The sequence below is a fragment of the Silurus meridionalis genome, chromosome 27 (assembly GCF_014805685.1).
Source record: "Silurus meridionalis isolate SWU-2019-XX chromosome 27, ASM1480568v1, whole genome shotgun sequence".
Lineage (NCBI taxonomy): Eukaryota > Metazoa > Chordata > Actinopteri > Siluriformes > Siluridae > Silurus > Silurus meridionalis.
The window spans coordinates 19123481-19147574 of record NC_060910.1 but is presented as its reverse complement, the minus strand read 5'-3'; the positions used below and the strand labels follow the sequence as shown (position 1 = coordinate 19147574).

The 24094-nt window shown below is 33.2% G+C and overlaps 2 protein-coding genes across 2 annotated transcripts in view; one reads left to right on the top strand and one right to left on the bottom strand.

The window, feature by feature from the left end:
• The first annotated feature begins 206 nt into the window (after window positions 1-206).
• LOC124380483 (serine protease FAM111A-like) lies at window positions 207-23830 on the top strand. The gene is made up of 3 exons (XM_046841524.1): window positions 207-271; window positions 20933-21001; window positions 21083-23830. The coding sequence occupies exons 2-3, from the start codon at window positions 20939-20941 to the stop codon at window positions 22877-22879; spliced, it is 1860 nt and encodes a 619-aa protein (XP_046697480.1). The 5' UTR covers window positions 207-271; window positions 20933-20938; the 3' UTR covers window positions 22880-23830.
• Window positions 23831-23959: 129 nt separating this feature from the next.
• spef2 (sperm flagellar 2) overlaps window positions 23960-24094 on the bottom strand; it is a 30507-nt gene continuing 30372 nt past the window's right edge. Inside the window, 1 exon segment of the mRNA XM_046842375.1 lies at window positions 23960-24094. This exon segment is cut by the window's right edge and continues 303 nt beyond it. The gene's annotated coding sequence lies outside the window, so the exon portion shown is untranslated.

Sequence of the window (24094 nt, the reverse complement as noted above, 5' to 3'; positions counted from 1 at the left end):
AAGTGGATTTTGAATCCTTTAGTCGCCCACACACACACACACACCCCACTTACACAACATGACTTAATACCTGTTGCGTGGTGCCGTCTGTGAGGTGACGTCACATCCAGGGAGGGGGAATCGAAACTAAACGAAACGAAATTGAAATTCAAAACTTAAAAAGAACCAATCAGGTTAGAGTATTTTTGGCGCGAGCTGGTAGCGCGCGCTGACGCGAGCTTCTGTCTACGTCTCGGGTAAAGTGTGAAGCGCGCGCGGGTTCTGTTCTGAGGTAAAACATTTAATTATATTACAGCAAATTCTCCTGTTTCTACACTATTACTCTTTATAACTCTTTATACACTCTATTACTCTTTATAACTCTTTATACACTGTATTACTCTTTATAACTCTCTATACACTGTATTACTCTTTATAACTCTTTATACACTGTATTACTCTATAAAACTCTCTATACACTGTATTACTCTATAAAACTCTCTATACACTGTATTACTCTATAACTCTTTATACACTGTATTACTTTATAACTCTCTATACACTGTTTTACTCTATAAAACTCTATACACTGTATTACTCTTATAACTCTCTATACACTGTATTACTCTTTATAACTCTTTATACACTGTATTACTCTATAAAACTCTTTATACACTGTATTACTCTATATAACTCTCTATACACTGTATTACTCTATAACTCTTTATACATTGTATTACTCTATAAAACTCTATACACTGTATTACTCTTATAACTCTTTATACACTGTATTACTCTATAAAACTCTCTATACACTGTATTACTCTATAAAACTCTTTATACACTGTATTACTCTATAAAACTCTATACACTGTATTACTCTATAAAACTCTATACACTGTATTACTCTATATAACTCTCTATACACTGTATTACTCTATATAACTCTCTATACACTCTATTACTCTATAAAACTCTTTATACACCGTATTACTCTATAAAACTCTATACACTGTATTACTCTATAAAACTCTTTATACACCGTATTACTCTATAAAACTCTCTATACACTGTATTACTCTATAAAACTCTCTATACACTGTATTACTCTATAAAACTCTTTATACACCGTATTACTCTATATAACTCTCTATACACTGTATTACTCTATATAACTCTTTATACACCGTATTACTCTATAAAACTCTCTATACACTGTATTACTCTATAAAACTCTCTATACACTGTATTACTTATAAAACTCTTTATACACCGTATTACTCTATAAAACTCTATACACTGTATTACTCTATAAAACTCTTTATACACCGTATTACTCTATATAACTCTCTATACACTGTATTACTCTATATAACTCTTTATACAATCAGACATTTCTATAAAACTCTCTATACACTGTATTACTCTATAAAACTCTCTATACACTGTATTACTCTATAAAACTCTTTATACACCGTATTACTCTATAAAACTCTCTGTACACTGTATTACTCTATATAACTCTCTATACACTCTATTACTCTATAAAACTCTTTATACACTGTATTACTCTATATAACTCTCTATACACTCTATTACTCTATAAAACTCTATACACTGTATTACTCTATAAACTCTCTATACACTGTATTACTCTATAAAACTCTATACACTGTATTACTCTATAAAACTCTTTATACACTGTATTACTCTTTATAACTCTCTATACACTGTATTACTCTATAAAACTCTTTATACACTCTATTACTCTATAAACTCTATACACTCTATTACTCTTTATAACTCTCTATACACTCTATTACTCTATAAAACTCTATACACTGTATTACTCTATAAAACTCTCTATACACTGTATTACTCTATAAAACTCTCTATACACTCTATTACTCTTTATAAAACTCTTTATACACTGTATTACTCTATAAAACTCTCTATACACTATATTACTCTATAAAACTCTATACACTGTATTACTCTATAAAACTCTCTATACACTGTATTACTCTATAAAACTCTCTATACACTGTATTACTCTTTATAACTCTCTATACACTGTATTACTCTATAAAACTCTATACACTGTATTACTCTATATAACTCTCTATACTCCATAACACTCTCTGTACACTGTATTAATCTATAAAACTCTTTATACACTGTATTACTCTATAAAACTCTATACACTGTATTACTCTATATAACTCTTTATACACTGTATTACTCTATATAACTCTCTATACACTGTATTACTCTATAAAACTCTTTATACAATGTATTACTCTTTAAAACTCTCTATACACTGTATTACTCTATATAACTCTCTATACACTGTATTACTCTATAAAACTCTTTATACACTGTATTACTCTATATAACTCTCTATACACTCTATTAGTCTATAAAACTCTTTATACACTGTATTACTCTATATAACTCTCTATACACTGTATTACTCTATAAAACTCTCTATACACTGTATTACTCTATAAAACTCTCTATACACTGTATTACTCTATAAAACTCTTTATACATTGTATTACTCTATATAACTCTTTATACACTCTATTACTCTTTATAACTCTTTATACACTGTATTACTCTATAAAACTCTTTATACACTGTATTACTCTATAAAACTCTCTATACACTGTATTACTCTTTATAACTCTCTATACACTGTATTACTCTATAAAACTCTTTATACACTCTATTACTCTATAAAACTCTTTATACACTGTATTACTCTATAAAACTCTTTATACATTGTATTACTCTATATAACTCTTTATACACTCTATTACTCTTTATAACTCTTTATACACTGTACTACTCTATAAAACTCTATACACTGTACTCTATAAAACTCTTTATACACTCTATTACTCTATAAAACTCTTTATACACTCTATTACTCTATAAAACTCTTTATACACTGTATTACTGTCAGCCCGCTTGAGCACTTCAGGTATTACCGCCTCAACCACAGAGGAAACGCCCACTCCCAACCAGCTGCACGGATTTGGTGTATGATTTTCTGGCACTTATAAGGACGCCTGAATCCTTCAGTCAGTGCCAGATTGTCTTTAGGCTTGCCCTGAGCACTCTCCAGCGTATTCTGTTTTGTTTGTTTGTTCTTTTGTTTGTTTCGTTGTCTCTGACCTGAACATTCTGTCCTTCGGTTTCGGCTCGCGCTGAACGCGCTCTGGTTTCCGGCTCGGCTCTGCTCTGCTCTGCTCTGCTCGCGCTGAACGCGCTCTGGTTTCCGGCTCGGCTCTGCTCTGCTCTGCTCTGCTCTGCTCTGCTCGCGCTGAACGCGCTCTGGTTTCCGGCTCGGCTCTGCTCTGCTCGCGCTGAACGCGCTCTGGTTTCCGGCTCGCGCTGAACGCGCTCTGGTTTCCGCTCGAATCCTCACCCCTTCGCGCACATCGGCTCTCTGAATCGGCTCTCTGAATCGGCTCTCTGAATCGGCTCCCGGAATCGGCTCCCGGAATCGACTCCCTGAATCGACTCCCTGAATCGGCTTCCCGATTCAGCTCTGCACAGCCTTTCTCCCTGCTCCTTTTGCATCTGCCTTGGATCCTATAACCCTAACTTTCTGACAGAACAATCTGGCCAACATGGATCCCGTGGATGTACCTGCCTCTAGCGCCGCTTTAACGGCCTTGGCTCGCCAACAAGCGGCGCAGGAGCAACAAATCCAGAACCTCTCTACTGGCGTGCAGGAAATCATGGGATTTTTGCGACACGCTTTTGGCGACCGCTCACCACAGGTGCTTTGCCGCCATCATCATCTGCTGCTCCGGCCCGGCAGGCCCCTGCTCCTCCTATCGCCCCTTCAGCCATGCGTGAGCCTCAGCTCGCGCAGCCAGCCCGGTTTTCGGGCGACCCTGACTCCTGCCGCTCATTTATTATGCAGTGCGACCTGATTTTTAGCATGCAACCCTCTCAATTCGGTACAGAGCGCCCAAGGTGGCCTACGCCATTTCCTCCTGTCAGGCCGAGCCCTAAGGTGGGCCACTGCGGAGTGGGAAAGCCGATCACCCAACTGCGGATCGTTCACCGGCTTTTCTGCGGAACTCCGAAGGTCTTCGCACGCCCACGCCACGCCAAGATGCCGCCCGCTCCTGGTCTCGGCCGCACAGGGGCAACGCCTGTTGCGGAGTACGCGGCTGAGTTCGGACCCAGGCCACTGACAGCGGATGGGATCGCATCGCGCTTTATGACACTTTCCTCCAGGGCCTCTCCTCTGCTGTTAAGGATTTAACTTGCCGCCGTGATCCACCCGGGATCTGGATTCGCTGATCTCCTGGCTACGCATCGATCGGCGCATAAGGGAACGCCGAGCGTGGTTACCCAACTCAGAGCCTAGGTCCTCACAGTCCTTTAACTGCGAGCGGTTCCTCCTCGTGTTTCGGGTTCTGGCACCCGTTCTTTCTCTCCGCCACAGGCCATGGAGATAGGACGCCACCACCTGACCCCGCTGAGAAGGAAAAACGTCGGTCTCTGGTCTTTGCCTCTACTGCGGAGGTAAAGGGCACATGGCCGCATCCTGCCCAGTAAAGGCAAGGCTCGTCGGTAATGGAGGGAGCACCCACGAGCCGCGCCCCGCTCCTCCAAACCCACTATCTTGGTCCACCTCCAGGTTGGCCCCGATGGCACGGAGTTGGCTGCCTCGTCGACCCGGGGCTGATGCCGAGTTCATCGACCTCAAGCTTGCCCAGCAGCTGCTGGTTCCCATGGAGCCCCTGCCTGAAGCTCTGCTGATCAGAGCCCTGACGGCAGCCTTTGGGCCGGGCCACGCACCGCACTAGGCCTCTGCTCATGTCAGTGGGGAACAACATCGGAGTGGCTTTCCTTCCTGGTCATCTCCTCTCCCAAGCCCCCATTATGCTCGGGTTCCCTTGGCTTCGGAAACACAACCCACGTGTTGATTGGATGACAGGGCGTATTCTTGATTGGGGTGTGCATTGCTTCGGCCACTGTCTTGCTCTTCCTCCACCCAAGCCACTGCTGGCTGTCACTCCCGAGCACTCCGATATGGCGTCGGTTCCTGAGGTCTATCATGGCCTTGCGCGTGTTCAGTAAGGCCTTGGCTACCTCCCTGCCTCCCCACCGCACTCGACTGTGCCATCGACCTGCATCCCGGAGCCAGTCCCCTAGGGGGCGCCTGTATCAGTTATCGGCCCCGGAGAGGACTAGCATGAACCAGTATATCCAGGAGTCTCTGGCAGCAGGGATCATCCGACCATCCTCCTCCCCGGCTGGTGCGGGTTTCTTCTTTGTCGAAAAGAAGGATAAGTCCCTACGCCCATGTATTGACTACCGGGTCTTAATGCGATCACTATCCGGAACCGCTACCCCTTGCCGCTTATGGCCTCGGCGTTCGAACTCCTGCATGGTGCCACGATCTTCACTAAGCTGGATCTACGCAACGATACCACCTGGTGCGTATCAGGAGGGGATGAATGGAAGACCGCCTTCAATACCCCAGCTGGTCATTACGAGTACCTCGTCATGCCGCTCGCCTAACCAACGCCCGGCCGTCTTTCAGGCTCTGGTCAACGAGGTCCTCCGTGACATGCTTAATACGTTTGTGTTTGTCTACCTGGATGATATCCTGATCTTCTCCTGCTCCATGGACGAACACATCCGCAGGTGCGTCAGGTCTTGGAGAGACTTCTCAAGAACGGGCTTTATGTTAAACCTGAGAAATGTGAGTTCCACACCTCACAAACCTCGCTCCTGGGATACCTGCTTTCCGGTAATATCCGGATGGACCCTGCCAGGGTCCAGGCTATCCGGGACTGGCCGACCCCACCTCCCGCCGCCATTTACAAGGTTCTTGGGCTTCGCCAATTTTTATCGCCGTGTAGAAGGGCTATAGTTCGGTGGCGGCGCCCTCCACCTCCTGACGCCTTCCTCCGCTGCTCTTCTGGGGCCCTGAGGCTGAGGAGGCTTTTCTGGAGCTTAGCGGCGATTCACGGAGGCGCCCATCCTCATCTTTCCTGACCCGGCTCGGCAGTTCGTGGTTGAAGTTGACGCCCGTGTGGGGTGGGGCAGTGCTCTCCCAGGTCTGCCCTGAGGATAACCGCCTGCATCCTTGCGCTTTTTTTCCAGGCGCCTTAGCTCCTCTGAACGTAACTACCGGTGGGTGAGAGGGAGCTCCTGGCTGTCAAACTGGCCTTGGAGGAATGGCGCCATTGGTTGGAGGGTGCGGAGGTCCCTTTCTGGTCTATAAAACTCTCTATACACTGTATTACTCTATATAACTCTCTATACACTGTACTCTATAAAACTCTCTATACACTGTATTACTCTATATAACTCTCTATACACTCTATTACTCTATAAAACTCTTTATACACTGTATTACTCTATATAACTCTCTATACACTCTATTACTCTATAAAACTCTTTATACACTGTATTACTCTATATAACTCTCTATACACTGTATTACTCTATAAAACTCTTTATACACTGTATTACTCTATATAACTCTCTATACACTGTTACTCTATAAAACTCTTTATACACTGTATTACTCTATATAACTCTCTATACACTGTATTACTCTATAAAACTCTTTATACACTGTATTACTCTATATAACTCTATACACTCTATTACTCTATAAAACTCTTTATACACTGTATTACTCTATATAACTCTCTATACACTGTATTACTCTATAAAACTCTTTATACACTGTATTACTCTATAAAACTCTTTATACACTGTATTACTCTATAAAACTCTTTATACACTGTATTACTCTATAAAACTCTATACACTGTATTACTCTATAAAACTCTCTATACACTGTATTACTCTATAAAACTCTATACACTGTATTACTCTAAAACTCTCTATACACTATTACTCTATAAAAATCTTTATACACCGTATTACTCTATAAAACTCTCTATACACTGTATTACTCTATAAAACTCTTTATACACTGTATTACTCTATAAAACTCTCTATACACTATTACTCTATAAAACTCTCTATACACTGTATTACTCTATAAAACTCTTTATACACTCTATTACTCTATAAAACTCTCTATACACTGTATTACTCTATAAAACTCTCTATACACTGTATTACTCTATAAAACTCTATACACTGTATTACTCTATAAAACTCTCTATACACTGTATTACTCTATAAAACTCTCTATACACTGTATTACTCTATAAAACTCTCTATACACTGTATTACTCTATAAAACTCTATACACTGTATTACTCTATAAAACTCTTTATACACTGTATTACTCTATAAAACTCTATACACTGTATTACTCTATAAAACTCTCTATACACTGTATTACTCTATATAACTCTATACACTGTACTCTATAAAACTCTTATACACTGTATTACTCTATAAAACTCTCTATACACTGTATTACTCTATAAAACTCTATACACTGTATTACTCTATAAAACTCTTTATACACTGTAGTTCTCTATAAAACTCTCTATACACTGTATTACTCTTTATAACTCTTTATACACTGTATTACTCTATATAACTCTCTATACACTCTATTACTCTATAAAACTCTTTATACACTGTATTACTCTATATAACTCTCTATACACTGTATTACTCTATAAAACTCTCTATACACTGTATTACTCTATAAAACTCTTTATACACCGTATTACTCTATAAAACTCTTTATACACTGTATTACTCTATATAACTCTCTATACACTCTATTACTCTATAAAACTCTTTATACACTGTATTACTCTATATAACTCTCTATACACTGTATTACTCTATAAAACTCTTTATACACTGTATTACTCTATATAACTCTCTATACACTCTATTACTCTATAAAACTCTTTATACACTGTATTACTCTATATAACTCTCTATACACTGTATTACTCTATAAAACTCTTTATACACTGTATTACTCTATATAACTCTATACACTCTATTACTCTATAAAACTCTCTATACACTGTTTTACTCTATAAAACTCTTTATACACTGTATTACTCTATAAAACTCTTTATACACTGTATTACTCTATAAAACTCTTTATACACTGTATTACTCTATAAAACTCTTTATACACTGTTACTCTATAAAACTCTATACACTGTATTACTCTATAAAACTCTCTATACACTGTATTACTCTATAAAACTCTTTATACACCGTATTACTCTATATAACTCTCTATACACTGTATTACTCTATATAACTCTCTATACACTCTATTACTCTATAAAACTCTTTATACACTGTATTACTCTATAAAACTCTCTATACACTCTATTACTCTATAAAACTCTTTATACACTGTATTACTCTATAAAACTCTCTATACACTGTATTACTCTATAAAACTCTTTATACACTCTATTACTCTATAAAACTCTCTATACACTGTATTACTCTATATAACTCTCTATACACTCTATTACTCTATAAAACTCTTTATACACTGTATTACTCTTTATAACTCTCTATACACTGTATTACTCTATAAAACTCTATACACTGTATTACTCTATATAACTCTCTATACACTGTATTACTCTATATAACTCTCTATACACTCTATTACTCTATAAAACTCTTTATACACTGTATTACTCTATAAAACTCTCTATACACTGTATTACTCTATAAAACTCTATACACTGTATTACTCTATAAAACTCTTTATACACTGTATTACTCTATAAAACTCTCTATACACTGTTACTCTATAAAACTCTTTATACACTGTATTACTCTATATAACTCTCTATACACTCTATTACTCTATAAAACCTCTATACACTGTATTACTCTATATAACTCTCTATACACTGTATTACTCTATAAAACTCTCTATACACTGTATTACTCTATAAAACTCTTTATACACTCTATTACTCTATAAAACTCTTTATACACTGTATTACTCTATATAACTCTATACACTCTATTACTCTATAAAACTCTTTATACACTGTATTACTCTATATAACTCTCTATACACTGTATTACTCTATAAAACCTCTATACACTGTATTACTCTATATAACTCTCTATACACTCTATTACTCTATAAAACTCTTTATACACTGTATTACTCTATATAACTCTCTATACACTGTATTACTCTATAAAACTCTTTATACACTATTACTCTATAAAACTCTCTATACACTGTTTTACTCTATAAAACTCTTTATACACTGTATTACTCTATAAAACTCTTATACACTGTATTACTCTATAAAACTCTTTATACACTGTATTACTCTATAAAACTCTCTATACACTATTACTCTATAAAACTCTATACACTGTACTCTATAAAACTCTCTATACACTGTATTACTCTATAAAACTCTTTATACACTGTATTACTCTATATAACTCTCTATACACTCTATTACTCTATAAAACTCTTTATACACTGTATTACTCTATAAAACTCTATACACTGTATTACTTTATAAAACTCTCTATACACTGTATTACTCTATAAAACTCTATACACTGTATTACTCTATAAAACTCTATACACTGTATTACTCTATAAAACTCTATACACTGTATTACTCTATAAAACTCTATACACTGTATTACTCTATAAAACCTCTATACACTGTATTACTCTATAAAACTCTTTATACACTGTACTACTCTATAAAACTCTCTATACACTGTATTACTCTATAAAACTCTTTATACACTGTATTACTCTATAAAACTCTCTATACACTATATTACTCTATAAAACTCTTTATACACTGTATTACTCTCTATAAAACTCTTATACACTGTATTACTCTATAAAACTCTCTATACACTATATTACTCTATAAAACTCTTTATACACTGTATTACTCTATAAAACTCTCTATACACTGTATTACTCTATAAAACTCTATACACTGTTTTACTCTATAAAACTCTATACACTGTATTACTCTATAAAACTCTATACACTGTATTACTTATAAAACTCTCTATACACTGTATTACTCTATAAAACTCTATACACTGTATTACTCTATAAAACTCTCTATACACTGTATTACTCTATAAAACTCTCTATACACTGTATTACTCTATAAAACTCTTTATACACTGTATTACTCTCTATAAAACTCTTATACACTGTATTACTCTATAAAACTCTCTATACACTGTATTACTCTATAAAACTCTTTATACACTGTTACTCTATAAAACTCTTTATACACTGTATTACTTATAAAACTCTCTATACACTGTATTACTCTATAAAACTCTTTATACACTGTATTACTCTTTATCTCTCTATACACTGTATTACTCTATAAAACTCTTTATACACTGTATTACTCTATAAAACTCTCTATACACTGTATTACTCTTATAACTCTCTATACACTGTATTACTCTATAAAACTCTCTATACACTGTATTACTCTATAAAACTCTTATACACTGTATTACTCTCTATAAAACTCTATACACTGTATTACTCTATAAAACTCTCTATACACTGTATTACTCTATAAAACTCTATACACTGTATTACTCTATAAAACTCTCTATACACTGTATTACTCTATAAAACTCTTTATACACTGTATTACTCTATAAAACTCTATACACTGTATTACTCTATAAAACTCTTATACACTGTATTACTCTATAAAACTCTTTATACACTGTATTACTCTATAAAACTCTTTATACACTGTATTACTCTATAAAACTCTCTATACACTGTATTACTCTATATAACTCTTTATACACTGTATTACTCTATAAAACTCTCTATACACTGTATTACTCTATAAAACTCTCTATACACTGTATTACTCTATAAAACTCTTTATACACTGTATTACTCTATAAAACTCTCTATACACTGTATTACTCTATAAAACTTTATACACTGTATTACTCTATAAAACTCTTTATACACTGTATTACTCTATAAAACTCTCTATACACTGTATTACTCTATAAAACTCTATACACTGTATTACTCTATAAAACTCTTTATACACTGTATTACTCTATAAAACTCTCTATACACTGTATTACTCTATATAACTCTATACACTGTATTACTCTATAAAACTCTTTATACACTGTATTACTCTATATAACTCTCTATACACTGTATTACTCTATAAAACTCTTTATACACTGTATTACTCTATATAACTCTATACACTATTACTCTATAAAACTCTTTATACACTGTATACTCTATAAAACTCTCTATACACTGTATTACTCTATAAAACTCTCTATACACTGTATTACTCTATAAAACTCTTTATACACTGTATTACTCTATAAAACTCTTTATACACTGTATTACTCTATAAAACTTTATACACTGTATTACTCTATAAAACTCTATACACTGTATTACTCTATAAAACTCTCTATACACTGTATTACTCTATAAAACTCTTTATACACTGTATTACTCTATAAAACTCTTTATACACTGTATTACTCTATAAAACTCTATACACTGTATTACTCTATAAAACTCTCTATACACTGTATTACTCTATAAAACTCTCTATACACTGTATTACTCTATAAAACTCTATACACTGTATTACTCTATAAAACTCTTATACACTGTATTACTTATAAAACTCTCTATACACTGTATTACTCTATAAAACTCTTTATACACTGTATTACTCTTTATAACTCTCTATACACTGTATTACTTATAAAACTCTCTATACACTGTATTACTCTATAAAACTCTCTATACACTGTATTACTCTATAAAACTCTCTATACACTGTATACTCTATAAAACTCTTTATACACTGTATTACTCTATAAAACTCTTTATACACTCTATTACTCTTTATAACTCTTTATACACTGTATTACTCTATATAACTCTCTATACACTGTATTACTCTTTATAACTCTCTATACACTGTATTACTCTATAAAACTCTTTATACACTGTATTACTTTATAACTCTCTATACACTGTATTACTCTATAAAACTCTTTATACACTGTATTACTCTATAAAACTCTCTATACACTGTATTACTCTATAAAACTCTTTATACACTGTATTACTCTATAAAACTCTCTATACACTGTATTACTCTATAAAACTCTATACACTGTATTACTCTATATAACTCTATACACTGTATTACTCTATAAAACTCTTTATACACTGTATTACTCTATATAACTCTATACACTGTATTACTCTATAAAACTCTATACACTGTATTACTCTATAAAACTCTCTATACACTGTATTACTCTATAAAACTCTTTATACACTGTATTACTCCTTATAACTCTCTATACACTGTATTACTCTATAAAACTCTTTATACACTGTATTACTCTATAAAACTCTTTATACACTGTTACTCTATAAAACTCTATACACTGTATTACTCTATAAAACTCTCTATACACTGTATTACTCTATAAAACTCTCTATACACTGTATTACTCTATAAAACTCTCTATACACTGTATTACTCTATAAAACTCTTTATACACTGTATTACTCTATAAAACTCTCTATACACTGTATTACTCTATAAAACTCTTTATACACTGTATTACTCTATAAAACTCTCTATACACCGTATTACTCTATAAAACTCTCTATACACTGTATTACTCTATAAAACTCTTTATACACTGTATTACTCTATAAAACTCTCTATACACTGTATTACTCTATAAAACTCTTTATACACTGTATTACTCTATAAAACTCTCTATACACTGTATTACTCTATAAAACTCTCTATACACTGTATTACTCTATAAAACTCTATACACTGTACTCTATAAAACTCTCTATACACTGTATTACTCTATAAAACTCTCTATACACTGTATTACTCTATAAAACTCTTTATACACTGTACTCTATAAAACTCTCTATACACTGTATTACTCTATAAAACTCTTTATACACTGTTACTCTATAAAACTCTCTATACACTGTTTTACTCTATAAAACTCTTTATACACTGTATTACTCTATAAAACTCTTTATACACTGTATTACTCTATAAAACTCTCTATACACTATATTACTCTATAAAACTCTATACACTGTATTACTCTATAAAACTCTATACACTGTATTACTCTATAAAACTCTATACACTGTATTACTCTTTAAAACTCTCTATACACTGTATTACTCTATAAAACTCTATACACTGTATTACTCTATATAACTCTCTATACACTGTACTCTATAAAACTCTCTGTACACTGTATTAATCTATAAAACTCTTTATACACTGTATTACTCTATAAAACTCTCTATACACTGTATTACTCTATATAACTCTTTATACACTGTATTACTCTATATAACTCTCTATACACTGTATTACTCTATAAAACTCTTTACACTGTATTACTCTTTAAAACTCTCTATACACTGTATTACTCTATATAACTCTCTATACACTCTATTACTCTATAAAACTCTTTATACACTGTATTACTCTATAAAACTCTCTATACACTGTTTTACTCTATAAAACTCTTTATACACTGTATTACTCTATATAACTCTCTATACACTGTATTACTCTATAAAACTCTTTATACACTGTATTACTCTATAAAACTCTTTATACACTGTATTACTCTATAAAACTCTTTATACACCGTATTACTCTATAAAACTCTATACACTGTATTACTCTATAAAACTCTATACACTGTATTACTCTATAAAACTCTCTATACACTGTATTACTCTATAAAACTCTCTATACACTGTATTACTCTATAAAACTCTCTATACACTGTACTACTCTATAAAACTCTCTATACACTGTATTACTCTATAAAACTCTTTATACACTGTATTACTCTATAAAACTCTATACACTGTATTACTCTATAAAACTCTCTATACACTGTATTACTCTATAAAACTCTTTATACACTGTATTACTCTATAAAACTCTTTATACACTGTACTACTCTATAAAACTCTATACACTGTATTACTCTATAAAACTCTATACACTGTATTACTCTATAAAACTCTATACACTGTATTACTCTATAAAACTCTCTATACACTGTATTACTCTATAACTCTTTATACACTGTATTACTCTATATAACTCTATACACTGTATTACTCTATAAAACTCTATACACTGTATTACTCTATAAAACTCTATACACTGTATTACTCTATAAAACTCTTTATACACTCTATTACTCTATAAAACTCTTTATACACTGTATTACTCTATATAACTCTCTATACACTCTATTACTCTATAAAACTCTTTATACACTGTATTACTCTATAAAACTCTATACACTGTATTACTCTATAAAACTCTTTATACACTGTATTACTCTATATAACTCTCTATACACTCTATTACTCTATAAAACTCTTTATACACTGTATTACTCTATATAACTCTCTATACACTGTATTACTCTATAAAACTCTTTATACACTGTATTACTCTATATAACTCTCTATACACTCTATTACTCTATAAAACTCTATATACACTGTATTACTCTATAAAACTCTTTATACACTGTATTACTCTATAAAACTCTTTATACACTGTATTACTCTATAAAACTCTTTATACACTGTATTACTCTATAAAACTCTTTATACACCGTATTACTCTATAAAACTCTATACACTGTATTACTCTATAAAACTCTCTATACACTGTATTACTCTATAAAACTCTTTATACACTGTTACTCTATAAAACTCTCTATACACTGTATTACTCTATATAACTCTCTATACACTCTATTACTCTATAAAACTCTTTATACACTGTATTACTCTATAAAACTCTCTATACACTGTATTACTCTATAAAACTCTTTATACACCGTATTACTCTATAAAACTCTTTATACACCGTATTACTCTATAAAACTCTTTATACACTGTATTACTCTATAAAACTCTATACACTCTATTACTCTATAAAACTCTATACACTGTATTACTCTATAAAACTCTCTATACACTGTTACTCTATAAAACTCTCTATACACTGTATTACTCTATATAACTCTCTATACACTGTATTACTCTATAAAACTCTTTATACACTGTATTACTCTATATAACTCTATACACTGTATTACTCTATAAAACTCTTTATACACTGTATTACTCTATAAAACTCTCTATACACTGTATTACTCTATATAACTCTTTATACACTGTATTACTCTATATAACTCTCTATACACTGTATTACTCTATAAAACTCTTTATACACTGTATTACTCTTTAAAACTCTCTATACACTGTATTACTCTATATAACTCTCTATACACTGTATTACTCTATAAAACTCTATACACTGTATTACTCTATAAAACTCTCTATACACTGTATTACTCTATAAAACTCTCTATACACTGTATTACTCTTTATAACTCTCTATACACTGTATTACTCTATATAACTCTCTATACACTGTATTACTCTATAAAACTCTTTATACACTGTATTACTCTATAAAACTCTCTATACACTGTATTACTCTATAAAACTCTCTATACACTGTATTACTTATAAAACTCTCTATACACTGTATTACTCTATAAAACTCTTTATACACTGTATTACTTATAAAACTCTTTATACACTGTATTACTCTATAAAACTCTCTATACACTGTATTACTCTATAAAACTCTCTATACACTATTACTCTATAACTCTATACACTGTACTCTATAAAACTCTATACACTGTATTACTCTATAAAACTCTTTATACACTGTATTACTCTATATAACTCTCTATACACTCTATTACTCTATAAAACTCTTTATACACTGTATTACTCTATAAAACTCTCTATACACTGTTTTACTCTATAAAACTCTATACACTGTATTACTCTATAAAACTCTTTATACACTGTATTACTCTATAAAACTCTTTATACACTGTATTACTCTATAAAACTCTCTATACACTGTATTACTCTATAAAACTCTATACACTGTATTACTCTATAAAACTCTATACACTGTATTACTCTATAAAACTCTTTATACACCGTATTACTCTATATAACTCTATACACTGTATTACTCTATATAACTCTCTATACACTGTATTACTCTATAAAACTCTTTATACACTGTATTACTCTATAAAACTCTATACACTGTATTACTCTATAAAACTCTTTATACACTGTATTACTCTATATAACTCTCTATACACTGTATTACTCTATATAACTCTCTATACACTCTATTACTCTATAAAACTCTTTATACACTGTATTACTCTATAAAACTCTCTATACACTGTATTACTCTATAAAACTCTTTATACACTGTATTACTCTATAAAACTCTCTATACACTGTATTACTCTATAAAACTCTTTATACACTGTATTACTCTATATAACTCTCTATACACTGTATTACTCTATAAAACTCTCTATACACTGTATTACTCTATAAAACTCTTTATACACCGTATTACTCTATAAAACTCTCTATACACTGTATTACTCTATATAACTCTATACACTCTATTACTCTATAAAACTCTTTATACACTGTATTACTCTATAACTCTATACACTCTATTACTCTATAAAACTCTTATACACTGTATACTCTATAAAACTCTCTATACACTGTATTACTCTTTATAACTCTCTATACACTGTATTACTCTATAAAACTCTTTATACACTGTATTACTCTATAAAACTCTCTATACACTGTATTACTCTATAACTCTCTATACACTGTATTACTCTATAAAACTCTTATACACTGTATTACTCTATAAAACTCTATACACTGTATTACTCTATAAAACTCTATACACTGTATTACTCTATAAAACTCTCTATACACTGTATTACTCTATAAAACTCTATACACTGTATTACTCTATAAAACTCTCTATACACTGTATTACTCTATAAAACTCTCTATACACTGTATTACTCTATAACTCTTTATACACTGTATTACTCTATAAAACTCTCTATACACTCTATTACTCTATAAAACTCTTTATACACTGTATTACTCTATATAACTATACACTGTATTACTCTATAAAACTCTCTATACACTGTATTACTCTATAAAACTCTCTATACACTGTATTACTCTATAAAACTCTTTATACACTGTATTACTCTATAAAACTCTCTATACACTGTATTACTCTATAAAACTCTCTATACACTGTATTACTCTATAAAACTCTTTATACACTGTATTACTCTATATAACTCTTTATACACTGTATTACTCTATAAAACTCTCTATACACTGTATTACTCTATAAAACTCTCTATACACTGTATTACTCTATAAAACTCTATACACTGTATTACTCTATAAAACTCTTTATACACTGTTACTCTATAAAACTCTATACACTGTATTACTCTATAAAACTCTCTATACACTGTATTACTCTATAAAACTCTATACACTGTATTACTCTATAAAACTCTTTATACACTCTATTACTCTATAAAACCTCTATACACTGTATTACTCTATAACTCTCTATACACTGTATTACTCTATAAAACTCTCTATACACTCTATTACTCTATAAAACTCTCTATACACTGTATTACTCTATATAACTCTTTATACACTCTATTACTCTATAAAACTCTATACACTGTACTCTATAAAACTCTATACACTGTATTACTTATAAAACTCTTTATACACTGTATTACTTATAAAACTCTTTATACACTCTATTACTCTATAAAACTCTATACACTGTATTACTCTATAAAACTCTCTATACACTGTATTACTCTATAAAACTCTTTATACACTGTATTACTCTATAAAACTCTATACACTCTATTACTCTATAAAACTCTATACACTGTATTACTCTATAAAACTCTTTATACACTGTATTACTCTATAAAACTCTCTATACACTCTATTACTCTATAAAACTTTATACACTGTATTACTTATAAAACTCTATACACTGTATTACTCTATAAAACTCTATACACTGTATTACTCTCTATAAAACTCTCTATACACTGTTTTACTCTATAAAACTCTTTATACACTGTATTACTCTATAAAACTCTTTATACACTGTATTACTCTATAAAACTCTTTATACACTGTATTACTCTATAAAACTCTTTATACACTGTATTACTCTATAAAACTCTTATACACTGTATTACTCTATAAAACTCTATACACTGTATTACTCTATAAAACTCTCTATACTCTATAAAACTCTCTATACTCTATAAAACTCTATACACTGTATTACTCTATAAAACTCTTTATACACTGTATTACTTCTATAAAACTCTCTATACACTGTTACTCTATAAAACTCTTTATACACTGTATTACTCTATAAAACTCTTTATACACTGTATTACTCTATAAAACTCTATACACTGTATTACTCTATAAAACTCTATACACTGTACTCTATAAAACTCTCTATACACTGTATTACTCTATAAAACTCTATACACTGTATTACTCTATAAAACTCTATACACTGTATTACTTTATAAAACTCTTTATACACTGTATTACTCTATAAAACTCTTTATACACTGTATTACTCTATAAAACTCTCTATACACTGTATTACTCTATAAAACTCTTTATACACTGTATTACTCTATAAAACTCTCTATACACTGTATTACTCTATAAAACTCTTTATACACTGTATTACTCTATAAAACTCTCTATACACTGTATTACTCTATAAAACTCTCTATACACTGTATTACTCTATAAAACTCTTTATACACTGTATTACTCTATAAAACTTTATACACTGTATTACTCTATAAAACTCTCTATACACTGTATTACTCTATAAAACTCTATACACTGTATTACTTATAAAACTCTTTATACACTGTATTACTCTATAAAACTCTTTATACACTGTATTACTCTATAAAACTCTCTATACACTGTATTACTCTATAAAACTCTTTATACACTGTATTACTCTATAAAACTCTTTATACACTGTATTACTCTATAAAACTCTCTATACACTGTATTACTCTATAAAACTCTTTATACACTGTATTACTCTATAAAACTCTCTATACACTGTATTACTCTATAAAACTCTTTATACACTGTATTACTCTATAAAACTCTCTATACACTGTATTACTCTATAAAACTCTATACACTGTATTACTCTATAAAACTCTATACACTGTATTACTCTATAAAACTCTTTATACACTGTATTACTCTATAAAACTCTATACACTGTATTACTCTATAAAACTCTCTATACACTGTATTACTCTATAAAACTCTCTATACACTGTATTACTCTATAAAACTCTCTATACACTGTATTACTCTATAAAACTCTTTATACACTGTATTACTCTTTAAAACTCTCTATACACTGTATTACTCTATAAAACTCTCTATACACTGTATTACTCTATAAAACTCTCTATACACTGTATTACTCTATAAAACTCTATACACTGTATTACTCTATAAAACTCTTTATACACTGTATTACTCTATAAAACTCTCTATACACTGTATTACTCTATAAAACTCTTTATACACTGTATTACTCTTTAAAACTCTCTATACACTGTATTACTTGGTGTAATGTGTATGTGTGTATATATATAAATAATTGTTATATAAATGTTTATATAACTTTCAGCAGCAGGTCGAGTCTTTATCGGTTAGCTTTATTAGCTTAGCACAGGTGTAGATGTAGAACAGGGTGTGGTTCTGTTCAGGACACACACACTGTAAAATTCCACTGAAACTCATATACTGTGATTGGGGTTATATTTATTATATTATACCAGAGAACTGGGATTATATTTATCCTGACTGTAATGGGGTATAATTAGAAAGAGTCAATAGAAATGGATTATAAGTCTGTTTTCTTTTTCTTTTTCAGTCACCAAAAGGTTTCCAACCAAGAAAATCAATTTATAATTCTATAAATGTAGATATTGGTCCAAAAAAAACAATTTCTTTGCTGGAAGATTCAGAGTTTTTTTGTCCCTGCACTTGGACACGTTCTTGTGAACATCCTCCATGTGAACCCAACACAAACACAAGAGTAAAACACATGAGACAGTATTCACAAAATCTCTCTGTTTTTTTTATTTGATCAATAAGGATAATTAGAAGATATTAATCTGAGTGTGTAATTGTGCTGGTTAGTGAAGGACTGCTGTGGACTGCAGGCATTTGATGTTCTTCATATCTTTTGATATTCTTCATATCACACTTTCATCTGTTTCATTAAGTTTACATTAATATTTACATTTTATGGACATTTTTTCACCTTTATATCTGTGCAATATCTTCTGATTCATAATCTTACATTTAGTCAGTAAATTAGAATAAATAGACATTTTGGCTGTTAGCAAGCAAATAAAATCAGCATCAACAAAATTCTTCTTTACAATGCAGAGGAAACAGAAGCTGCATTTAAATGCATTTACACACTGTTTAATGCTGCACTGAGGGACATATAATGCTTTAATCTGCACTCACAAATGCATCAATAATCTTTAGATATTTTAAACATAAAACGTTGAAAGTATTTGACTATTTTTAAAAATCTGAACTATACAATTTGGAATTAAAAATCGCCAGTAGGTGGCAGCAAATCACTGTTAATAAGTGGAGCATCGCGATTGAACCGAATGATTTAAACGGGTTTTAATCAGATCTTTAATCAGATCTTTCTGAGGAATGGCACTGAATCTGTGCAGAGTTGAGACAATTCACTCGCTGTTCTGTCGATTTCTTGCTGTTGGTGGTTCTCACACACACGTAGACAATAAAAGGTCGATTGTCACTACGGTGCAAAGTTTCATTTGATCTTTGTGTGTTTTCCAGTCAAGAATGCAAAACTACTGTAAAGAGGAAGGAGAGAAGAGTGGATGGGACATGAAACCCTCTCAGATAGTGAGTAATCATTTCTAGAGTAGAAAAATTGTATCTGTAATTTCCACAAAGCTTAAATTGTGTTTTCTCACATGTTCATAGAAAACAGAAGATCGTGGACACATACTGAGGTTCAATTACAAAAGCGATAAGTATGAAGTGAGCTATAATGTTCATCTGACCGTCCATGAGATTCTTCAAACAAACTCCACATTTAAACGCATCTGTGAGAAATGGGGGAAAGAGAAGGAACTAGTCATAAGGAGAGAGAAAATGTCTAGAGCTGCCATCACACCAGACTTCCCCAGCTTTCTCCTCGACAGCAACGAGCTTCTGGACATCATGTTCATGAAATCTGATGGAAACAGCCATCCAGCGAAGATGAAGACACGCACTGATTATTCACATGACAACTTGGTTAGTTTCTACATCAGGACTAAAGGTGATGGTGATAATATCCAAAAGCTGATGAAGAACTATGAATTAGGGAAAAGAGTGGATTACGTGTGTGTGTGGGCAGTGAAAGACGAAAAGGTGAAAGTGGCACTGAAGCGTGATAGAAGATTTAACAGTGTGATCTTCAAAAAAGGAATCCTCTTCGAGCAGGAGAGCGAGAGCAAAACAGATCTGTCTAACCTCGTTAATTATCTGGATGGAAAGTGTTTTCGGGTCCGTGTGTCACCTCATCCCCCCGGCAGCCAGGAGTCAAGTCAGGAGTTAAATGAAGAGTTAAATGAGGAGTCAAGTCATAAGTGTGAAACACAGAAGAATATTAAAAGTGAAGTTCCTGATACTGCTCAGGAAACGAACCCCAATGGAGATTCCACCAAGTGTAAAGAGAAGAAACCAGAGACACCAATGAAAGAAACAAAGTCTACAAAACACTCAGACATAAGAGCGATCCCAAATTCAGAGGAGATCCTGAACCTTCTCCGAGCTCAGCATAAAGAATTGATAAAGATTCTGAAAGAACGAAAGAATCTGAAGAATAATGCTGAAGTGGAGAAGTTCTTCAGACAAGAGTATGATAAAAGTGTTCAGAGCTTTTCCGAGGTGAAGAGAGTGAGAAAGCTGTTGGAGATGTCCAACTCCGTCTGCCAGATCCGCAGTGATGGTAGTCCCATAGGATCGGGGTTTCTACTCTTTGGTAGATTTGTTCTCACCAATGCTCATGTTGTTGGAGATTTAGTCTCTAATTCAGCAAAACTGAAAAAGCGTCTGACAGCTGTGTTTGGATTTGAAGATCTGAACAATGCAGGAAATGAGGAAACTGTGGAGGAGAACGTTATAGCTTACTTGAAGAGTAAAGATGACATAGGGAACCCTCTGGATTTTGCTTTGCTGGAACTGAGCAAGGACGGTTCTGACCTGAAACTTCCTGAACTGTTAGATTATTATAGTCATCCTTCCACCAGTGGTGACATCTGCATTATTGGACACCCAGATGGTGGAATCAAACGTATGGACCCCTGTTTTATTATCCCAAAGCAGGACATTCAGCAAGAAGCCATGGCACACCTTCATCACAACTCACATGTTAATATGTGTCATGTCTTGACACAACGCTGCCTGCAGGATAATCCTCTGTATCATTCCTACATCCCTTACCATTCCTGTTTCTTCCATGGATCTTCTGGCTCACCAGTGTTTGATGAGTCCTGCAGCCTGATTGGTGTCCACACCGGGGGTTATGCTTACGAAGAAGGAAAGAGAACGAGGAGTGTGATGGAATTTGCCCTGCCACTGTTCCCTGCTCTGGTTCACATCTTCACACAGTGCAGTGAGTTAAAAAGAGATGATGTAGTTCAGTATTTTGAGCAGAAAAGCAACATGAGAGATGTTCTACAAGAGGCAAAGAAACAGCTACAGGGAAATCCTGAGCCCATGATCACTGACTGATGATGATGATGATGATGATGAAATCCACTTAATCCACACCAAGTCACATCACCACCACCACCATCATCACCACCTGACAGAAGAGTTCCTGAAAACTCAAACGCTGATGTGTTCAGTAGACACTTCTGAAGAAAAAATGCTGGAATCAAGAGGAAAATGAATCTGATAGACCAGTGATTGGTTACTGCATGTGTTCTTGGACTTCTCTTTCTCCCTCTGAACTTTCTCATGACTGCTGATGTTGAGATGTTCATATTTACTCATTTCACTAATTTGACTTTTCTCTCTACTTTTATGATCCTCCATTGTGCTTAATCTTCATTTTAGCAAACTATGAGAATAAAATCACATGTGGAAAAGAGATGGGTTTCTTTTGATGTTCTTCCTGCTTGACTGTAGGTCTGTGGGTCATCTCCATGTTGTTGGCATGTTCCTGTGTGAGGTTCTGGTTTTGAATTTACATGTGGCAGAGGGTTAAATCTGTTCACACTTTCAGGATCAGTGAACATGGAGCTCCATTAAACCTTCAAATAAAATCATCCACAAACAAAAACCCATTTCTCCACACAGCGAGAACAAGCAGACCACCAGAAAGAACAAAAACACTCCAGACTTACAAACTCTGGTTACAGCAAGACGTCTTAATCACGCTGCACTTTAAAACAGGAAGTGAGCTGAAAGTGAACAGGAAGTAGTTGTCATGAGGTTAAAGTGAGTGTGTGTGTGTGTGTGTGTGTGTGTGTGTGTGAGAAACATTTTCTTATCCACACTGAAGCTTATTTGGTGCTGAAATGTCGACTTCCTCAGACTTTCTCCTGGAGGTAGAAGGTGTAGTCCAGCCTCCTGCTCACACTCACACTTCCTGTTTTCTCTAAACAGGATCTCATTAACAGCTTCAGTCTGATACTCAGGTTCTGGTTCTCCACCTCAGGAAGCAACCATGTGAGTATGAAGATCAGAGAACACCATAATTTTCACAATTAAACCTCACACACACACACACACTTTTTAAACAAACAAGATTGGACCACTCTCAGCCTTCACTCACTCTGGGAGAAGGAGAGAAAGAGGAGATTAAAGTGTTTTATACAGACACATTTTACTGAGCTTTAAGAGGAGAAACAAGTGTGTGTGTGTGTGTGTGAGAGAGAGAGAGAAAGAGATGTGTACGAGATTTATAAAGATGTGCTTCTCTCCACTTTATCTTGGTTGCTC

What these genes read in the sequence shown, in the direction of transcription:
- LOC124380483 (XM_046841524.1), top strand. Translation starts at nt 20,939, where the DNA reads ATGCAAAACTACTGTAAAGAGGAAGGAGAGAAGAGTGGATGGGACATG. An exon ending in ACATGAAACCCTCTCAGATA is followed by an intron (nt 21,002 to 21,082) that starts GTGAGTAATCAT and finishes ACATGTTCATAG; the next exon opens with AAAACAGAAGATCGTGGACA.